The sequence below is a fragment of the Temnothorax nylanderi genome, unplaced genomic scaffold (assembly GCF_030848795.1).
Source record: "Temnothorax nylanderi isolate EJ_2023f unplaced genomic scaffold, tnyl_v1.0 TNYL_tig0019_pilon, whole genome shotgun sequence".
Classification (NCBI taxonomy): Eukaryota; Metazoa; Arthropoda; class Insecta; order Hymenoptera; family Formicidae; genus Temnothorax; species Temnothorax nylanderi.
The window spans coordinates 332956-351471 of NW_027249081.1; the positions used below are offsets into that span (position 1 = coordinate 332956).

Sequence of the window (18516 nt, forward strand, 5' to 3'; positions counted from 1 at the left end):
ATTAAATGCCAAAAGAATTTAAAGCCAGTATATCTCTTTTTACGTTAACTCGAAATGTAAATCTTGTCAGGGACAAGCAATTAATATATTTTATAGTATATTTTAAGTTATTTTGAAGTATATTTTAAGTTGATTTGTTACAGCCGTACCTGCTCCGACGGCTGCTAAAACGGCCGAACTCGACGGTTGTGTGCTCAGAGTGTGCTGCCTGATTGGTCTTTTGTTCAGGATATTCGGTACGGTCGACAGCTTCTCCATCTCGTACTCCTTGCGGCTCTGTTCGACGCTCTTGAACGTCTTCTCGACTTCCAGAAGGCCTCCGTGGGACGTCGTCGTGTTCGTGCCGTTGATCGATGGCAACACCGTCAATCTGACCTAGGTAAACGATCTTTCATAAAGCGGCCGTCAGCGATATCCCCTTTGACAAATCTCCACGTAACTAACAATAACTATCTTCGCGAAATTAGATCATCCATGACATTTTAATTATTGTTCAAATAAAGGCAGATTCGTCAAATTGAAAAAATAAAAACTGCTTGACGCGAGGTAGGGGACATACTTTAGTTAAATTAAAATCAATACTTGATCTCTCTTTGATCATCTAGCCTAACCTGGCGTTTCGACGTCATCACAGCTATTGCAGGATCTTCATCTTGTTTTCCTCCGTTTCCGCGACCTGTCGTGTTGACCCTCTTGAACGGGTCTGCTGAATTTATCGCGTCGAACTTGATTGATCTCTGTCTCGATTTCGCATATCCCCGGTTCGACGATAAGAGGACCCACTGGCCGTCGCCGCTCGCCGGATGACTCGGCGGATGATTGTCCACGTACTGATAATGCGAGAAATTCGGCCTCTCGGTAATCACACTGGGCCGAGGTCGAGCCTGATCGTATCTGGACGGGTAATCGTGCCAATTGCTTCCGTCACCCGATTGGTCCTTGTCCGAATATCTATCGATAAATTGATACGAGGCGGTCTGCGGTCTGGACCAAGTGCTGGGGAAATTGGACGGTCTGTCGTCCGTGATGATATCGCTGTTGGGACGATGAGGGTCGTACTTGTTCCAGGACGGTCTCTCCGGCGGCCACTTCTGCGCCTGATTAGACGCGTCGTCAGGGCGGTATGGGGGACGTGAAATTGGTTTCTGCCACGGCTTCTCGTTGCTCTCGGGCCAATTGGGTTTTGGCTTGTCGTACCTGGGATACGATCGTTTATTTTTTCATTTGCTTAAAGCCGATATTTCGCCGAGAAACACCTTTCGTGTAATATAAGATAAAAATATCTAATTAATAGACTGATATAACACAATTTTTATCTAGAAGACTCTTTTGATAATCAAAAAAGTTAAGTCTTGAGATCTTTAGAAGATGTTAAGAAATAAAAAAATTCATTTGCATCTTTTGCACAAATTGGCTTTGTTATGCAAATAAATGAACACTTCTCTAAAAAAAATATAGCCGTTCGGAATCGGCGTTAAACTGTAAGTCCCATATACAATGTGTATAATCTACGTGCGCAAAACATGTATATGAAGAGAAGTCACCACGCTCGGGCACGAGTAATAGGACTGAGGAAAGATGCAAATAAAGGAATAAAGAAGTAAGAAGTGAATCAATTTCTACGAGACTTTCTGATTATACACTTCTTAATATTAATGTAGAGAGTATCGCGTAAAATGAGGTATATTGCTGAACTTTGTAAACAGCTTGCAAGAAAGAAAGTTTCAATTGGACGCTAACAATAAATATCTCTCGTCATAATAATTACGAAACCTATTTTCAAAAATTGTACATAAGACCGCGTAATGAAAGGAAAATTAATGGTTGTGTGGTACTTACCACGGTATGTTGTTTTCATAAGTGGGTCTGATGGTAAAGTCACTGGCCCATGGTTTCATGCTCGGTTTATCCCATGGCTTTATCTCTGGCCAAGGTCGTTGCGTGCTGAGATTGGCCTGCCACTTGGAAATTTTGCTCTTAGACCACGGAATTGCTTCCAGCGTCACCCAGCCGTTTCTGTTATCTTCATAATTGTTCGTGCCGTAGTACTTGTTTCTCTTCAAGGTATCGTTCAACGCCTCGCTTAACTAAATCAGCAAAAATAATGAAAAATTAACCAACATATTCTTTATTATCTAACAACAAATTATATTATAAATAGCACGGAATTTAAAATTATTAAAATATCCTTTCTTGGCTTTTTTTAAATTCAATTATTCTAAAGACAAAATATCAATTATTTTATCTAAAATATATGGTTCTTACCGCATCATCCGTTGAAGTAGCATTTGAGATCTGATCAAATTTCTCGCCCTGTTCGTGGCTGGTCGTGGTCTCGGTGGTCTCGCTGTCGATTTCGAGAACGAGTGGTTCCGCGGGTGGTTTCACGATTCTGAAGGGATATTTGAAATTCCTCTCGGTAGTGGTTTTAACTTTGTTCGCATATTCCTCGAGAAACTTATTGAGCACGTCCGGATTGAAGGTCGAAGATTCGACAAAGGAATTTCTTCGATTATACTGATCGCTCGATATCTCTTTGGTCATTCTCCCGTCCTCGGCTTGGTGCTCGTTCCCCGCGTTATCGTACAGAGGATTCGGCGTGATCGCTATCGGATCCTGAAGAATCCTCAAGTTGTCCGCCTTCGTTCTAAACATCTCGGACGCGTTCGTTCGCATTTTCACGAAGTACCTTGTGCTAGCCAGCGAACCTCCTGACGTCAAGATCGTCAGGAGCAGGCATACCGCTCCTCTTGTCGTCATCTGAAACACGAGGAACCTTATTTCGTACATCTCTTAGGATTTTGTTAACCGAATTCTCGCTTTTAGTTACTTAATATTATTACAATAGATTTGTTCAAAAATGCTTTTATGGAGCCTCGTCTCTAACGCGAAGAAGAAGAGTAGTAAATCGCGTATTAATAACTGTCAGAAAGCTACATTATTCTGAAAATGGCATTAAATATAACGAGGGGAAACGACGGCTATAAAAATTGATAAATAACCAGCGGAATCACAATGAAGTCGTATACTAGTCGAGTTAGAGTTTTAGAGAAACAGTTAGAGAATTACTATTCTCGTCGAGATCACTGTCATCACCCGGCTCAGATAACCGCCCCGTGACTTCGTACGTCGTTTATTTAATTCTACGGAATTCTACTATGTGATTATAACGCGATAGAGCGCCGAAGGAGAACGAACAATTCGCGTACACTACGTGTCGCACTGACCGTGTCGATATTAGTCGTCCGAGTCGCCTTCAATTACATGAACAACTAGGCCCGTGTGTCGCCGCTCGGAGATCCGTTAGCAGGAACTGCCGCGCAACGCGTGCGCCGGGGTACGGAATGACAGTGGTAACAGTAACAGCAGCAGCAGCAACAACAGTAACAACAACAGTAACAACAACAACAACGACGACGACGACAACAGAGCGACGTTACGAATGCGGAAGTGGAGTACGTCGGCGACCTCGACTCCTCAAGGTCCGAGATGGCTCTGTTGCTGAGACGTTGCCCTCGTTTGCTTTTAATCCAGATCCCCACTTCGTCGGTGCTTGGTCCATTTTGCATCTTCCTCCGTTCCCCGTGGCCGTTGTGTTATTCCGTGTCTTACCTCCTTGGCTTGGTCAACCTGGAGAACGGGCGCCACATTGTCTCTCCTTCTCGCCCGCGATTTCCGCGCGTGTCCCTTTCTCTCTTCCCATCTCGCGGTTTCTTCCTTTCTCGCTCCAGCCGCTCCATCCCACGCCGGCGGTTTTTTTCTCCTTCGCTCCTGGATAACGATCGTTCTTGGAATACAATGAAACAACAATGGGAGGCGAGGTCGGTCATGCCGGTCACGATCGATGATCGATGAGATCGAGCCCATCACTCTGGCCTCCGACAAGTGAGCGATGTCTGTATTTTTGCGCGAGACACACTGTTTGTACGTTATGTAGGACCGCGAGACGTGTAGCGGTTTCCAAGGCATTCGCTTTTCTAACAGCCTCCTAGAATGGTTGAGATACGAGACACATTTCATATTCTTGGACAGATATATATTTATTTATTTCAGAATGCCTCGCTTTCGCGTGAATTTCTGTAGGAATAACGAGCGCTAGATGACTAGAGTAAAACGATGGAGATGGAAAGTTCTCTCAAATGAGGCTGAAACGTCTTTCTAATTCTGTTTACACGGCAAATATATATTATGGTACGTTTAGATATTAATATATCCTAATTAGTCTACGATCTTAGAATCACAAATACGCTACGTATGTATATTGCACTATTAAAATTTATTTGTCGGTTATAAATAAAATTCTTAAACATTCTTATATTTTTATTCGCCGAGATTACTGACACCTCCGTTAACGAATCTTTGATCGATCCGCTTGTACGTTAAAACAATCACTTCGACGAGTTATTTACAATACGCTTTCTCACTTATCAGCATCTCTAATCAGACACACTTACAGCGTTGCAAAAATCCGGACGGTAATTCGAGACGCGCGTCTAACGCATCCGGACGAAGGAGCAACGGAACGGTCGTACGCAACCTGTCTTCAATCTTGCGGCGATTTTAATTGCCCTGTCTTCGATCTCCGCGGCGATTTTAATTGCCACTCTTGATGGGATTGTTCATGCCGCATAGCGATAGCGAAGCGAGCGAGCGAGCAAAGACGTTGCCGTGATTGACCGAGAAAACTCAAGTGGCGCGTAGCCGATCTCCGATCATTTTCCCGTACTCGTCTCGTTACTTGTACTCGCATTGTCCTCCTCCCTCGCTTCGGCGAGAGTCGTATTCGCCGACGTTGGAAGACAACGTGACAATGAGAAACAGACCCAGACCGTTCGTGTCACGCGCTAATTGCGGCGCTCGTGACAATGAGGGTGACGACAAGACGGGCGTCTCATTGTCGCCCGATTCTGTGTCGCGTCCCCGACCATCGACAGTGTCATTTTCACGTGAGTTTTACCTTTTGTCAAATCGCTACTTTCACCGTTTACACGGTAGAACTCACGTTTCTGACGTGGGACACGAAGGAGTTGCTCTCTCTTCTATGCCGCGGCCTCCTCTAGGCGCGGCACCGCGAGTAGTTTCGGCTGCATCAGAGAGATCGCGTATGGGAATCTATTAGGAATCTCAATCCTTTCGAGACTGATTTTCTAATTTGTTTGCCGTTGCCGATTCCTACGATAGAAGTGTGAAACACGAACATTTTGTAAAGAAATTCTAAATTTATTCAAAAGAACATACAGTTCTCTTTTTAGCTTCACGATCTATCTTCTACTTGCAGAAACACATCGAAATAGAATATACAATATAGTCAATATTGATATTTGCATGATTTATAACGGTGTTTATTTAAATAATTATTTAGATTACTTTTATCGTAATGTGAAATGTTGGTACTGTTTATAGTTATGCATATAAATATACATATGCATATAAAAGAATTAAAATATATAAAATTAATATTAATTAGTTTCAGTTACTAGTTTCTTCTCTTTCTCTTTCTCTGCAGTGGAGTGCACGAATTTACTAAGACTTGTTAGTATTATTATAGTTAAATAATCTCTTTTGGCATAAGTAAATATTACTGTTTTAATAGGAGAAACTATTTATTTAATATATTATATTTATTTACTTTATTTATATATGTATATTATAATAATATATTATACTATACCATATTAATAGATATGTTGTATTATATATTTGCAAGTCAAATGCATGCGTATCGCGATAGTACAGAAAATGATGTTTCTGGCTAAATGGCCGCACAATTAAGGACACGCCGGCACGATGCCGGCGTGAAGGACAAAGAAAGCCGTCGTTGATTTTCATGCTCGGCAAATCGCCGATTTGGCCTTCTTCGACGTATAGCAGACGGAATCGGATCGGCGAACAAATCGTAGAATCGGCCGTTTACCGATTTTTGCGCTTTCGCGGCCCAGAAACCTCCGTCGTTCCTTTTTTTTCCCCTTTGCCCGTGCCTTTACCTCTCACGTCGCCGATGGTGATTCCTGCTCGTCGCGCGAGTGAAACGCGTTCTTAACAGTTTCCGTTTTACGAGCAGCTTCCAATTCTTCCGCCAGATTTTCACCGATCTAGGATTTTTTTGCCTGGCGCCGACCCAGAAACGGACGATTTCTTTTCTCGTCTCTGTCGAGCAGCCTATGCTCTTCCACCGATTTTCGCGTATATCTGCGTATGCAACGCATTACGCGTCGTCCCAAGCAAAATCAACAGACGTGTCCACGTTATGTCATCGTATATTCTTCATCTTCTGAAGTTTATTACCGATAGCTCAAGAATTTGCGTGGAAAGTCTTGAATGTAAACTTAGAGCGTTAAATTTCAGTTACAGCATTTCTTTTAAAATATTCGAAAGCCATCAGGGTATGAGTTTATCCAATTGGTCGGTTGATAGTAACGGATCGATCTTTGCTACCTTGCGAAATCAGGATAATTACGTAAAACAGGTTCTTTTTTCTTTCACTATGAATATAAAAATGAATTGGCACGTTTTCGGGATTACAGAGACGTGAGACGAATTTCTTTTACTTCCAATTCCGGTTACGAGGCGGTCAGCTAGCTTACTCGAAACTGGAATTAGGTCAGCCTAGACACCTAACCGCGAAAACAATTGTGACGACGCTGAAGAAAGGGTAGAATAGTCCGCGTATGCAGTAAACGTCTACTTTCATTGTCGGTCGTATTAGAGGGAGAGTCGCGTTAACGAGAACGATATGAGACGAACTGAAAGGTGTGAAAAGATCACCGCGAGATCTAGTCCACATGTCGGACACGCAATGATAGAAAATTTCAAGGAAAGTATTTGTGTGGATTAGTATCAAATAATATTAGATAATTGTCAGATATTTTCTTGAATATATATTTCAAATTAAATCAGTTTTATACATTTGTTTAAAAAATATAAAAAAAGAAAAAAAACCTTTAAAAGAACCTTATAAAGGTAAAAAAATGTACGCTAAGTACACAAAAAACATTTAAAACTGTGTATCTTTATGTACATAAAAATATCTATTAAGAAAAATTATAGACAATAAAAGGTAATATATATTATCGAAATTCTCGATTTGACGTTTCATAAATTTTCTTCTTTGCTCGATTTGTAAATTATTTGCTTCTATCTTTAATGAATTGTCGATATTTGTTGATAATTTAATAAAGTATCAGTAGAAATTGTTCATACAAATGTGAAGCCAATTGTACGAGGCAAAGCTGTTTGAAAGAAATGTAAACAGCTTGTGTAAAGTTACTTCTCTATTGTGAAATATGAAAATGTTAAGATCACCGCGGAGCATATAGAACATATCGGTATGACCTCGCCGCGAAACAGGGTCAGACTCTCACCGCTCGGCGATAAAACTTGGCTTAGAAAGTCTTTTCACCCCTTCCGCTCATTATACTCATGTTCCGCGTACGCTGCTAGAGCAAGTAACGTCTCGTATCTTACTTATGCAATTTAGCAGTCTGGTATGTTTCGCTCGTTTCCATTCTACTGTGTGTGCCGCTGAATTTCTCCGGAATTTTCTTTCACGAAGTCGTGTGAAATAAAAATGCAGAAAAGCGATAACGTCCAAGTTCTTCCATATCAGTAATACCAGATAGCAACTGCTTGAGTGTTCAGTCAAATTGCACAATTTTCTACCAGGGTATATCATTCCGGCTTATTTGCAAGTTATATTTTTCCTACATTAGACCAAAGATTCACAAATTAACTTTCATATGTCTTGCACAATTGTAATAAATCTATCATTTTAGAAAACTACAGTTGCAAGAACGAAAAGGCAAAACGAACTCGAAGATGAGACGAAAGGAGAAAGAAGGATAATAAATTGATTACTTTCTCTTTGATTAATTGTTACTGATTTGATTAATATTTCGGTTTTATGTGAAATTGCTTTCAAAACACACGATCTTGCTTCGTTGCGGCGTGTCATGCATTATGATGCGCTGCTTGAACTAAACGTCGCAACGCTCACTTTGTCAACTACAATTGGAGTGCGGACGACAAGCGTGGCGGTGATTAAGAAATCGTTCTCACGTTCACGCTTTTTAAAATACGCCCATCGTTGCTCTTGCCTTTTTTTTTTCGCGAGTTAAAGTCGCAGGACGTCCTGCCAAATGACTTAGTACGGCGAACGTCACGCAATGGAAATAACTGTTCTCCGCACCCGCTCGTCATCGCAGACGCATAAACATCATTCGCACTGATTGCCGACTTAATCGAACGAGAAACATGTGGTTGCATAAGATCCCCATGTGTCGCTTCCTCCTGCTTCGTTTTTTGATCGTCGGTCTTACGTTCTCGAGGACTCTCAAAGCGTCGGAAGAGATACGCGAAACGAAAGTCATCTTCGAGGAGACTTCCTCGACATCGAATCAATCCGTTCACGAAACAACGACGGCCGTCGTTTCGTTATTAAGACCGGTCACCGACAGTTCTGATCGGGAATTAACATCACCGACCGAAGCCCGCTCTCGGAACGATTCCAACGTTTTTAAACCTAGCAAGCATTTGGGCGAGATCGAGGAACCAGTTGTCCGGACGAACCCCTTCAACAATGTGCAGCCCGTGAGGTTCGACAACAATGTTCACCTGGACGCGCGGCACGAGCGGTTTCAGAATATCCTTCAGGACGCGTCTCAAGGTATCACCAGTCTGCTGGACGAGGTGACGCGTTCGAGCAGAATTAAGTTCCAGGACGACGGCGTGGTGCAAACGTCAAACATCCGTCATTCCTTCGACGATCGGCAGACCGTTACGGAGAGTACGAGATCGCAGTTTGAGGAAGGTACCGTTGGCCACGTGTTCGATCAGACGTTCGTCCAAAACGTCGCGAAGCCGGAGATGCAGGAGATATTCGGGAAAACGACGACCGATCACCGATCGACCGGTATTTACTACGACGCCTCGAGGTCACCGTACGCCGTCAATTATTACGCCGATCAGAGTCAGAGTGGTTATCAGCCGACGTCGCAGGAGGCCGCGATCGAGGTGAAGAGACCGGAGAGTAACGGTGTTATGGTAGTTCAGCAACACGAGTCAACTTACACGAGAAAGCGGAAGTTCCCCTATCCGTTTTATCAACCGGGTGGTGAATATCATGATGTGCAATTTATGGAGGACCCACATTCGACTATCGCTTATCCGCGAATAGGAAGGTAAGCTCTCGTAAATATGATATTGATATGTTTGCTTTAAAAATAGTTCGTAACAATGCCAAAGAGATGATATTAAACGTTATTTATTTATCTATCTAGGTCTCTGCATGATATTCACTTTTCTGTATTCCTCGATATATTCCTCGTTTTAACATTTATGCGTTAATTACATTACATAACGCAGCCAACCGTATAAGTATTGCTTCAAGTTTGATTAAGATATTATCATTTTTTAATTGCATATTTAAATTGCATATTTGTTTGATACGTATGTACATGTCGAGAGAGAGAAAGAAAGAGAGAGAGAAAATGCAAGAAATGTGTTATTCAATACCCATTAAATCCACGCAAAGCAATAAATAAAAACTTTCTTCAACTGAATTTGTATTACGATCGTATTTAATATGATTACTTAATTTGTATTTCCTTGAAAAAGACATAAATGTAATATGTTTAAAAATAATAATCTGATATCAAAATATTATATTTTAGATTTTTAAATAATTATATTATTTCTGATTATACTTTAATTTTTAATTATCTAATCTAACTTATATATTATCACGAATTGTTTGTACAACTTTATAATGCGTTCCATTGGAATCATATAACGAAACGATTCATCTTTTTAACATCTATTCAAGACTCAAGTTATTTTTCTTTCAAATATAAAACCAGAATATGTCGTTCACAGACCGTTCCCTTGGAAGAAAATCATTACTCTAATTGGTACTTTCCTGCCGCTGGGTTTACTATTGGCGACGCTAAAGCCCAACGTCATACGGATCGATAACACGACAACGTAAGTCTCTATATTTTCCTCGATTAACTCAAAACACCCGTTTATATTTTTAATCCACGATTAATTCCATTAGCCAGCCGAGCATCGTCCTCTCGAAGCTGCGATCTGTCGATCTGCCGGTCGAACACAAGCAGGCACGCATACTCGACGATCAGTCGATCGGTTGCGAGGATCAGTCTATCTGCGAGTTGATCTTAGCCGGCGGTGAGCCACAGTCCAACATCCTCCAACACATCCTATGGAACTTGGCCACCAGGTAATCGACTTCTCCAGGCACATCTTCTCATAAGGTTCTGTCGTATTATATTAACCGCGATATGCCCGAATATATATATTTTTTAATAATTTAAAAAAGATAATAACATGCGTTATTTTTGTATTGAGACAGAACTCCGGACGACGTCGTAAAGAGAAATGGCCAGCTTCGTGAAGTGTTCAGCGCCGTCAAGAAGAAAGACTGTACGGCAATCAGCTGTTAATGACTGCCTAGGAAGCCTGAGTATCAGTACGCACGCGATATCTCCTTCGTGTCCGTTGATTTATGGCGTTAATGTTCGCACATTATGCAAATTTCACGGCTTTACGCGTGAAACAGCGAGAGTATAAAAATCGGTGAAATATTGTACTACATCAATTACATATAATATTATCATTTTACATATATATATAATAATTCTATCTATAATATCAGCATCAATTGTAGCATTTAATTATATTATATAGATAATAACGATATTATATTAGCTACATTATTATCCATTTCAAATTAAGAAATCATTTGAAAAGAAGAATATCTTCACCTCATTTATTTCATGATGGTATCCAGCTTTAATTGTTACAAAATATGTAAAACGTCCTGTAGTTTATTAACGACACGATTCTTAATAAAAACATAATACCGTCAATATATTAAAACAATGATTTTTCTGATTATGCTTGCAACAATTAGTAAGTCTTATTTTTACGTACAAATGAATGTTACGCTCGAGACGCGAAAGCTTTCGCAAAAGTAACGAATGAAGAAAGGGACGAAAAACTGGGCTTAAAGAACGAAATGCCGAGGCATGTTGAAGGTATGTTATTCGGAAATTCGTTCCGCCCGTGCATCCGTGCCGACCTCGTCCTCGCAAGTGAAAGTAGTCGCAGGGTATAGAAGTAGGTCGGCGTTATTCTATGGCAGTGCGGCCCGAGAATTTACGGATGCAGCGGACTTTCGGACGACGAATAGGGGCTGACCAATTATCCGGCGCACACACGCCGTACATTACCGTTGACAATAATTACAAGCGGCCAAGCGGCAACGAGGCACGCTGGCAATTTTTAATCAACAAGCTGCCGGCGAGATTAAACGGGTTAACAGATAATTTTGTGGCTTAACGTAACAACGCGTGCTCGACATTAATTGACGCTCGATATTTATGTTTCACCAATGTAATTTATGTAAAAAACTATATTGTATTATATATTTTACACCACTTGTGTTACAAATGTATTTGTGATTCATTACTTTTTAAAGATAGATTCTATGATTGAAATATGCAGTTAATTGTTCCTGAACAAAAATGAGACATCTGTTATTATCAAATAATTGATATGGAACGAAAGAGAGAAATTACTCGAAACAAAACAAAATCGATTAGGCAAGTAAGAGTTGTCTGGTGAAATAAACTTCGGAAGAGAGAGAATAAAACAATCATACCCTTCACTCAATTTTAAGCGAACTGTAATTTAACAGAACGTTAATTTGAGACTTAGATGTAAAGATAAATAATGCTAATAACTAGAAAGTCGCAATAAATGACGATCTCTCCCGACATTTTCACTAAGGAAAGAAATGACACCGAATTGGTCAAAGAATCTGAGAAAATAATACGTTAGAAATAGAACACTGGAATTATTACTTCGGCCTATATTCAGTTATTGAGAGAATCCGTTCAATTCGTCGCTTACGATGTAAATGCAATATAACATTCACAATTAGTTTACCGGCGAACGTAACATAAAATTATTTCGCGACTTTTAATCGCGCGATATTATATAACATGTAGAACGTATTACAGTTTCTTGAACGGTATCCACATGACAGTACATATTTGGAATGCCTTTTTTTTTTGTCACGCTACCGGAACTGTCAAGTGCATAATCACCGTTATTATTCGATTATTCCTGTCACTTAGGCCCTGTTATTTAATTAATGATGTTCGAACTACTTTATTACAGGTGACGCGGTATCTGTAGCGGCATCAAAAACGTCAATTTACAGTAAATAATGAGATATTATTTTTCATCGATATATCATTTTGCGGCGAAAGTTCAAGACGTCAAAGATGCGCATCGATAAGAGGATAATTGGCAATTAAGAGGAAGAAGTGTAGTAAAGACGAATGCCGGATAGGAGTTGAATTTCGGGTCGCGGACAAACTTCTCCATTTTCACTTTAGGAATGCAGGAAAGTCTCGAGTCGCGTTGATAACCAGTCAGACCGTCCGGTACGTTTTCAAATCGATTAATGACTCCCCCGAATGAATTCTTTAAACACCACGAAAACACTCGAGAATCTTAACTTACGACGAAGAGGAAACAAATTATCTCAGTGTGACATTCCTAAAGGTCTGTTTCCTTGCGTCCGTTATTGCACCCATTCGAATTTATTTGACTAATTAAGCAAAACAGTGCTGCGAATCATATCTTCCAGATTTGGAAAGACGAGAAACAACTTGTGAAACCACTTAATGCGAGTCCGCTATTGGAATATATTCTTTATGACATTCTCTCTCTCTCTCTCTCTCTCTCCCCCTTTCTCTCTCTTTAGAGATAAGATAAATTAAAAATTTTTTTGTAATACTAAAATACATTTATATACGAACAGATATCTAAATTTCGCTTTTGCGACTTATTTGTGAGTTCAACGACTCGTTTAAAAGCCATATCCACACTACATTTCTGTGTTAATGCATGATAATAGTATTCGTTCTTCTCTGGGCCATTTATCACATTGTCCTCGGCAGAAAATGTTTCCCACCGAGCGAGACACCGAGAATAAAACGTCTCCGTTAGGCGATACTCGCTCGATAGCATTTCTTGTGTCGTCTGGTTTTGGGCAAAACTCGAATATTTCAAGGACGATCAGAAGTCCGAGGAAATCGATGAGTCTCGTTTCAAACCTGCGGCAAAATACCAGAATCGTACTCATCGACTTCGGCATCGAAAGTGAGCCACTTCTTGCGGCGATTCCTCTACTTCTGAGAGCGACGCGAGTTTCAAGCACAGTTGAGCAACGAGATCGCTCGTAAAACGGAAGAGCGCGCATTTCCGCCGCGCGTTCGCGACAAACGCTTCCGAGATTCCGCCTCTTCGATACCTTTTCACGTCCGAGGAAATTGTGCCAAAGGAACGCCGCGTCCTCGCGCGCCCAAGTAAAACACACTACAATGACTAGGCGACGTTTCGCGTTCCGGAAAATAAACACAAATAAATAAGCGTGCGCCGTCTCCTTTTAACGATACCGTGTAAAAACAAAGAACTTTCACCGTTTCTTCTCACGATCTGAATAATTCTCTAATCATCATCGTGAGATTCGCTGAGAAGATTAGAGAAGTTCGCCGATCGATTTCTATCGCGGTGGCAAAATGCAAGATAATTATTTTTCCGACGGTTCGCACCGACATTTTAAAACGCCTTTGATCGTCTAACACTCATAATTTAAACACGATCCGTTTTCACTTTGTGACATTAGTGCGACAATTTCACGTTATTTCTACCTGCGATCTCAGATAAACGACGAGCAAAGGCGCAATCGCTCCGTGGAGAGATTGTGCACGAACAATTAAATCGTACAGTCGGCGAGAGAATAATTGTCGGGACGGCGATCTCGGCCACGTTACGCGAAAATGATCTGTCATACTTAACACATATCGCGTATAAATGTGTCCCCCAAATGTATTAAGGATACCGGAACACCAATAAAAGGATGTTATTTTTGTTAAGTTCTCATTTTATCTCAAGAAAAATTTGATCGAAACGGATCGAAGGGATTGAATATTTTATGTCGCCTCTCCTTTTTTCAGAAGCTTTTTTTAACTTTTAATATTAAATAAACTAAGAGAAACTACTTAAATAAACTAAATTTGAGAGAAACAAAATTATGTTCACGTACTTGCGCGTCGCGCAAACTTAATTCATTGGAATCTCTCAATATATATTTTCAGCGTTAAATAATGCCATAATCAGTCTCAGTTTCGCTTTTAATAAGAGAGAAACTTTGCATAAAGTACGGAATATTATCTGATATCATTATATAAATTTTCTGAGGCATCTCGTGCATGTTCAGCTTTCACAATTTTACACTTGAACCTGTCCGCTCTACGACATTGCCAGATAGAAGATAAATATCACATACGACGGCATACCGTCGCGGCATGCAAGTCGTCGTCGTTTATCACGAACGGCTCTCGTCTTCTCCGTTGCGTTAAATGCACGGCTAAACGCACGGCGACTCGATGTGCGAGGCTCTTTTTAATATCAGTAAGTTTCACCACGACGGAAGTGATGCGGCTCGCAGCACTGTGTGAAAGCGCATATCGCGGATAATGTATGCGGATGGCGAGCTTATTTCCACGGATGATCATGCATTAAGGATTGTCGCCGACAATTCTCGATTCGAGCGGCTAAATTTTTTCCCACGAAGTTCGTGGCACGAACTATTAAACCAATATAATTTTTATACGAAGAAAATATCAATATAAATATAAATTGTATATAATTGTATTATGTTAATAATAATATAAATTGTAATAAATTCCTTTTTACAGCATTTTGTAAAAGCTGGAATGTTATAGAATTTATTGGTATATAAAAATTGACAATCAGCTATAAGCGTATTTTAGATTGCATTAGTAAATATGATAGTATGATGATAATCATTACAATAATGATATCATTGTAAAAAGATATGTAGGTATTTTAAAACATATCGCTGTAATTGGCAAATATTTTACTATGTTTAGAAAACTACTATTGAAATAGACATGTAACATTTAAGAACAAATTAAATTCATTCGCGAAATATAAAATTAAAAATTACATCTTGCGATGCGCGATTTATTGCAATTATCAAGATTTCAGTAACGTTTTAGCATCCATCACTTATTTTATAATAATTGTGCAATTGAAAATTTTGTATTCATTGTGCTGGAAATTTTTGTCGCGATACGTAAGTGTACGTAGGATGCTCTCTGCGATACGTGGGCTCATCTTCGAGGTATGTCAAGGAAAACGAGTGTGCCGAGCGATATTGGAAAATGTCGTGAAGGCCTTTGTGCATCGCGATACACGTGGGATACACACAATGTACACACAACGTGAGCACAATGCCGAATGATTTCGCTGATTGTTGGCGCAGCGTGATACCTTGAGGACGCGAACGCTCCTCGAAAGTCGAGAACAAGGTGGGAATTAAGGAAACATTCGTACGATCTGATCGGCGATCTGATTGCAAAATGACAAAAGAGAATGTCAGAGAGATGTTTCACGATTCGAACCTTCTTGAGAATACTTGTGTCCTTTCAAAATCCGAGATACTTAAGAAGAGCCTCACGTTTCTTTTATTGCTAAGGTCGTATAATCTGTAAACGTCCATTTTTTTTCTCTCCATGATTAGTTCGCGACGGTAGACATGGGTGCATCGAAATCGAAGACGAAAAGTATATAATTTACGGAGACCTTGTGTGAGTTTTTAGACAGTCAAGCGCTTTAGCCTGAGGTTTGCTGCTAATTAATGGAGCTGTAAACCTGTCAAATAATTTACAAAATACGTTAAATTTAATAAATAACTTTTATTTTTAAGATGCAACGATATTGCTGCTCATTTTATAATTATTTCCATTTGTTTTATAAAATCATTATTTACAACGGTTAAATCAGAAACACCAGAAAAATTTATTAACAATTAATTAACAATTATTACGTAATCTCTTGTTATATAAAAATTTAATTATTAATTAATATTAATCTCAAATTAAATTCTTTTATTCTTTTATTTATTATTATTAACTTAATTATAACTATTACTTTTATTAATATAAATTTATTTATATTTAGATGTACATAAAAAAATACTGTAGGATTTACAAACAAACGATTGAATTTAACATAAATACACCACTTATTTTCCGTTGAATTGTTATTTATTGCTGCAGAGCTATCGATAATAATTTTACAAAGATACAACGAGCATTTATGGTGTGTGAAAATGAATATTGAAAAAAGTTAATTATTATAGCAATACCAGTAACCATCAACGTTTAAGATGCAATGAAAGTGGTGGGTCTAATTCACAAGTTGTTGGACAAATGAAGACAAATTTCAGCACGTTAGGATTATTTTACTTTTCAAAAAGAATTAGCCGACAGACGTATTCTAAAATGCGCATATTAGATTTCCATAAGAGGCACGCCGAAAGCCGGATGTTGACCCTTCGGAGCTGAAAAGAGAAACTCGTTACATGATGTCTACATGGATCACGACCGAGACTTCTCTCTTCGCTCACATTAAGATGAACTTTCCACCTGCTGAGAGACGATAAAACAATGACAAAGCAAACATATGAATCACGTCACGATAATTTGCTGCTTGACAAGAATTACTGGTGAATGCATGTTATAAATCTTCTTCTCTGATCCTCATCTTTCGTGAACATATCTATTTCCATATCTGTTCGTTATAGAAACCAATGGTCTGTGCATACTAAATCACGTGTCCGTGAGTGCAATTTCCAGAGAAAGAGGGAACAAAAAAAAATTGCATGACGACTGCAGGCGATGGAGAGGGATTTAATGCACGAGCAATTTGATCAATTGCGATAAATACGAACTGCGATAATATGCTGTATTAGTCACGTGCTGCATTCAGGAGAATTGCAATTTCTCTCTTTCTCCTCTCGCGTTTATGCGTTACTATGGGCCACACTTACCTACTGATCCATATTACTCAAGCGGCGGTACTCAAACGATCGTGAGAAATTTAAAAGTTCGGATCTTTTGGAAAATTTATCAGTTTTTGGATTTTAACCCTTAAATTTAATATTAAATCCATAAATATTTATATATTGTATGTCCTGAAAACTTTAATGTAAAGTAAAATTTACTTTTTTAAGAGATCTATTCATCAAACAAATAATTTTTATTTCCTCTGTTCTTTTGCTTTCTTTATTCTTAACCTTTTTATTTTTTAATTATAACTTTATCTATGTGGCTTCCCTTATTTTTCATTTAATTTCATTTCCTATTCTTCATTTTTTTAATTTCATGTATTTACTATCCTGTTGTATAATAAGACATTAAAATATGCAAGTAAATATTCAATGTGATAACGTAATAAAAATTTTTAATCGATTATATCAGAAATGTATAATGTAAGAAATATATTTGTATTAGTAATATTTTCCTTAAATATTAGTAGAATCTATTATAAATTATAAAAATAAATGGCAAGCATATTGTTGTTTTTGCATGTCAATTAATTATTAAAAGTAACATAATTTTGTATTATAAATAATTAAATGCAAAATAATTAAATATAGAAATATAAATAATTAATGAAATATTTTGTTATTTTCTCCCGCCGTTACTTGTCCAGAATCTCCAAAAAAGTGAAAGTAGATTCTTTGAAATATTTGAATCTCTATATTTCTTTTAATTCTACAAAGATTACTCCGCACAATATTCACCAATAATTGTGTATATTAACATATCTATAAACATTAACATATCTACACTTATTTAATAAATGCAAATTATTTTAAAATTGGATTTTAATAGTTGTTCTGTTACAGGCTAATGTAATTTGTTCGTATTAAAATTGTATGTCAGATAATTTATATCGTAAAGAAATAACATTCGAAAAAAGATAGCACTTAGCGACAATAGAAAATTATTAATAGTATTAATATCTCGATCGTATGCACTATTCCAAAGGTGTTCAACTGCTGCGGATAGGAAGAACTGATTGTTGATTTAAAGCAAAAAGAGATCAAAGAGATTTCGTCAGAAATGGAACACGTGGTACTTGCGGCCCGCGGTCAGAATAGGACGTTACACAGGTGTGCATCGTCGTCGTCGTCATTTAACCGATCGACTTTCACTGGCGGGTCTCTGAACTCACTGGCGGCCTCTCACGAAGAGCGCTTCTTCCGGTTTGTCCCGAACCGGCCTCTCGTTCGTGAACTTGAAAATTAAACCGGCTGCCGTCGATGAAGTTTCGCGCGTCTCCGGAATCCCGTTGATAAAGATCTGTACCCGATAATTAAAACTTGCTTGCACGAGAGAGAGAGAGAGAGAGAGAGAGAGAGAGAGAGAGAGAGAGAGAGAGTGAGAGGAGGGGGGAGAGGGAGAGAGAGAGACCGAACCAGAGCGGAACAATGGTATAACGAAACACGTATGAAAATGCAGTAAATACTGCGACTTTTCTGACAAGTCATTTTAAACGGAAAAGGACAATTATGGTTGACACAATTTATTTCATCCGTAAGCAGGCAAGAAA

The 18516-nt window shown here is 38.9% G+C and overlaps 2 protein-coding genes across 3 annotated transcripts in view; one reads left to right on the top strand and one right to left on the bottom strand.

Moving 5' to 3' along the window:
- LOC139768949 (uncharacterized) overlaps positions 1–18516 on the bottom strand; it is a 30586-nt gene that overhangs the window by 1718 nt on the left and 10352 nt on the right. The window contains exons 2-5 of one of the 2 annotated variants that reach the window (XM_071699624.1): positions 2266–2760; positions 1840–2087; positions 612–1197; positions 150–370 (exon numbers count right to left, since the gene is read on the bottom strand). In XM_071699624.1, coding sequence (XP_071555725.1) covers positions 150–370; positions 612–1197; positions 1840–2087; positions 2266–2760 — 1550 coding nt within the window. Of the gene's footprint in view, positions 1–149; positions 376–611; positions 1198–1839; positions 2088–2265; positions 2761–18516 lie in introns of both variants that reach the window. The other variant, XM_071699623.1, reaches the window with a different exon arrangement.
- Positions 7374–10873, top strand: LOC139768900 (uncharacterized). Its single transcript, XM_071699544.1, has 4 exons — positions 7374–9176; positions 9871–9978; positions 10052–10234; positions 10367–10873. Exons 1-4 carry the CDS (start codon positions 8251–8253, stop codon positions 10455–10457), a joined length of 1308 nt encoding a protein of 435 aa, XP_071555645.1. The 5' UTR covers positions 7374–8250; the 3' UTR covers positions 10458–10873.

Excerpts from the sequence above, each read along its gene's own strand:
- LOC139768900 (XM_071699544.1), top strand. The coding sequence starts at position 8,251 with ATGTGGTTGCATAAGATCCCCATGTGTCGCTTCCTCCTGCTTCGTTTT. Across the intron at positions 9,979-10,051 it reads CGGATCGATAACACGACAAC|CCAGCCGAGCATCGTCCTCT; the intron begins GTAAGTCTCTAT and ends TAATTCCATTAG. Across the intron at positions 10,235-10,366 it reads CTATGGAACTTGGCCACCAG|AACTCCGGACGACGTCGTAA; the intron begins GTAATCGACTTC and ends GTATTGAGACAG.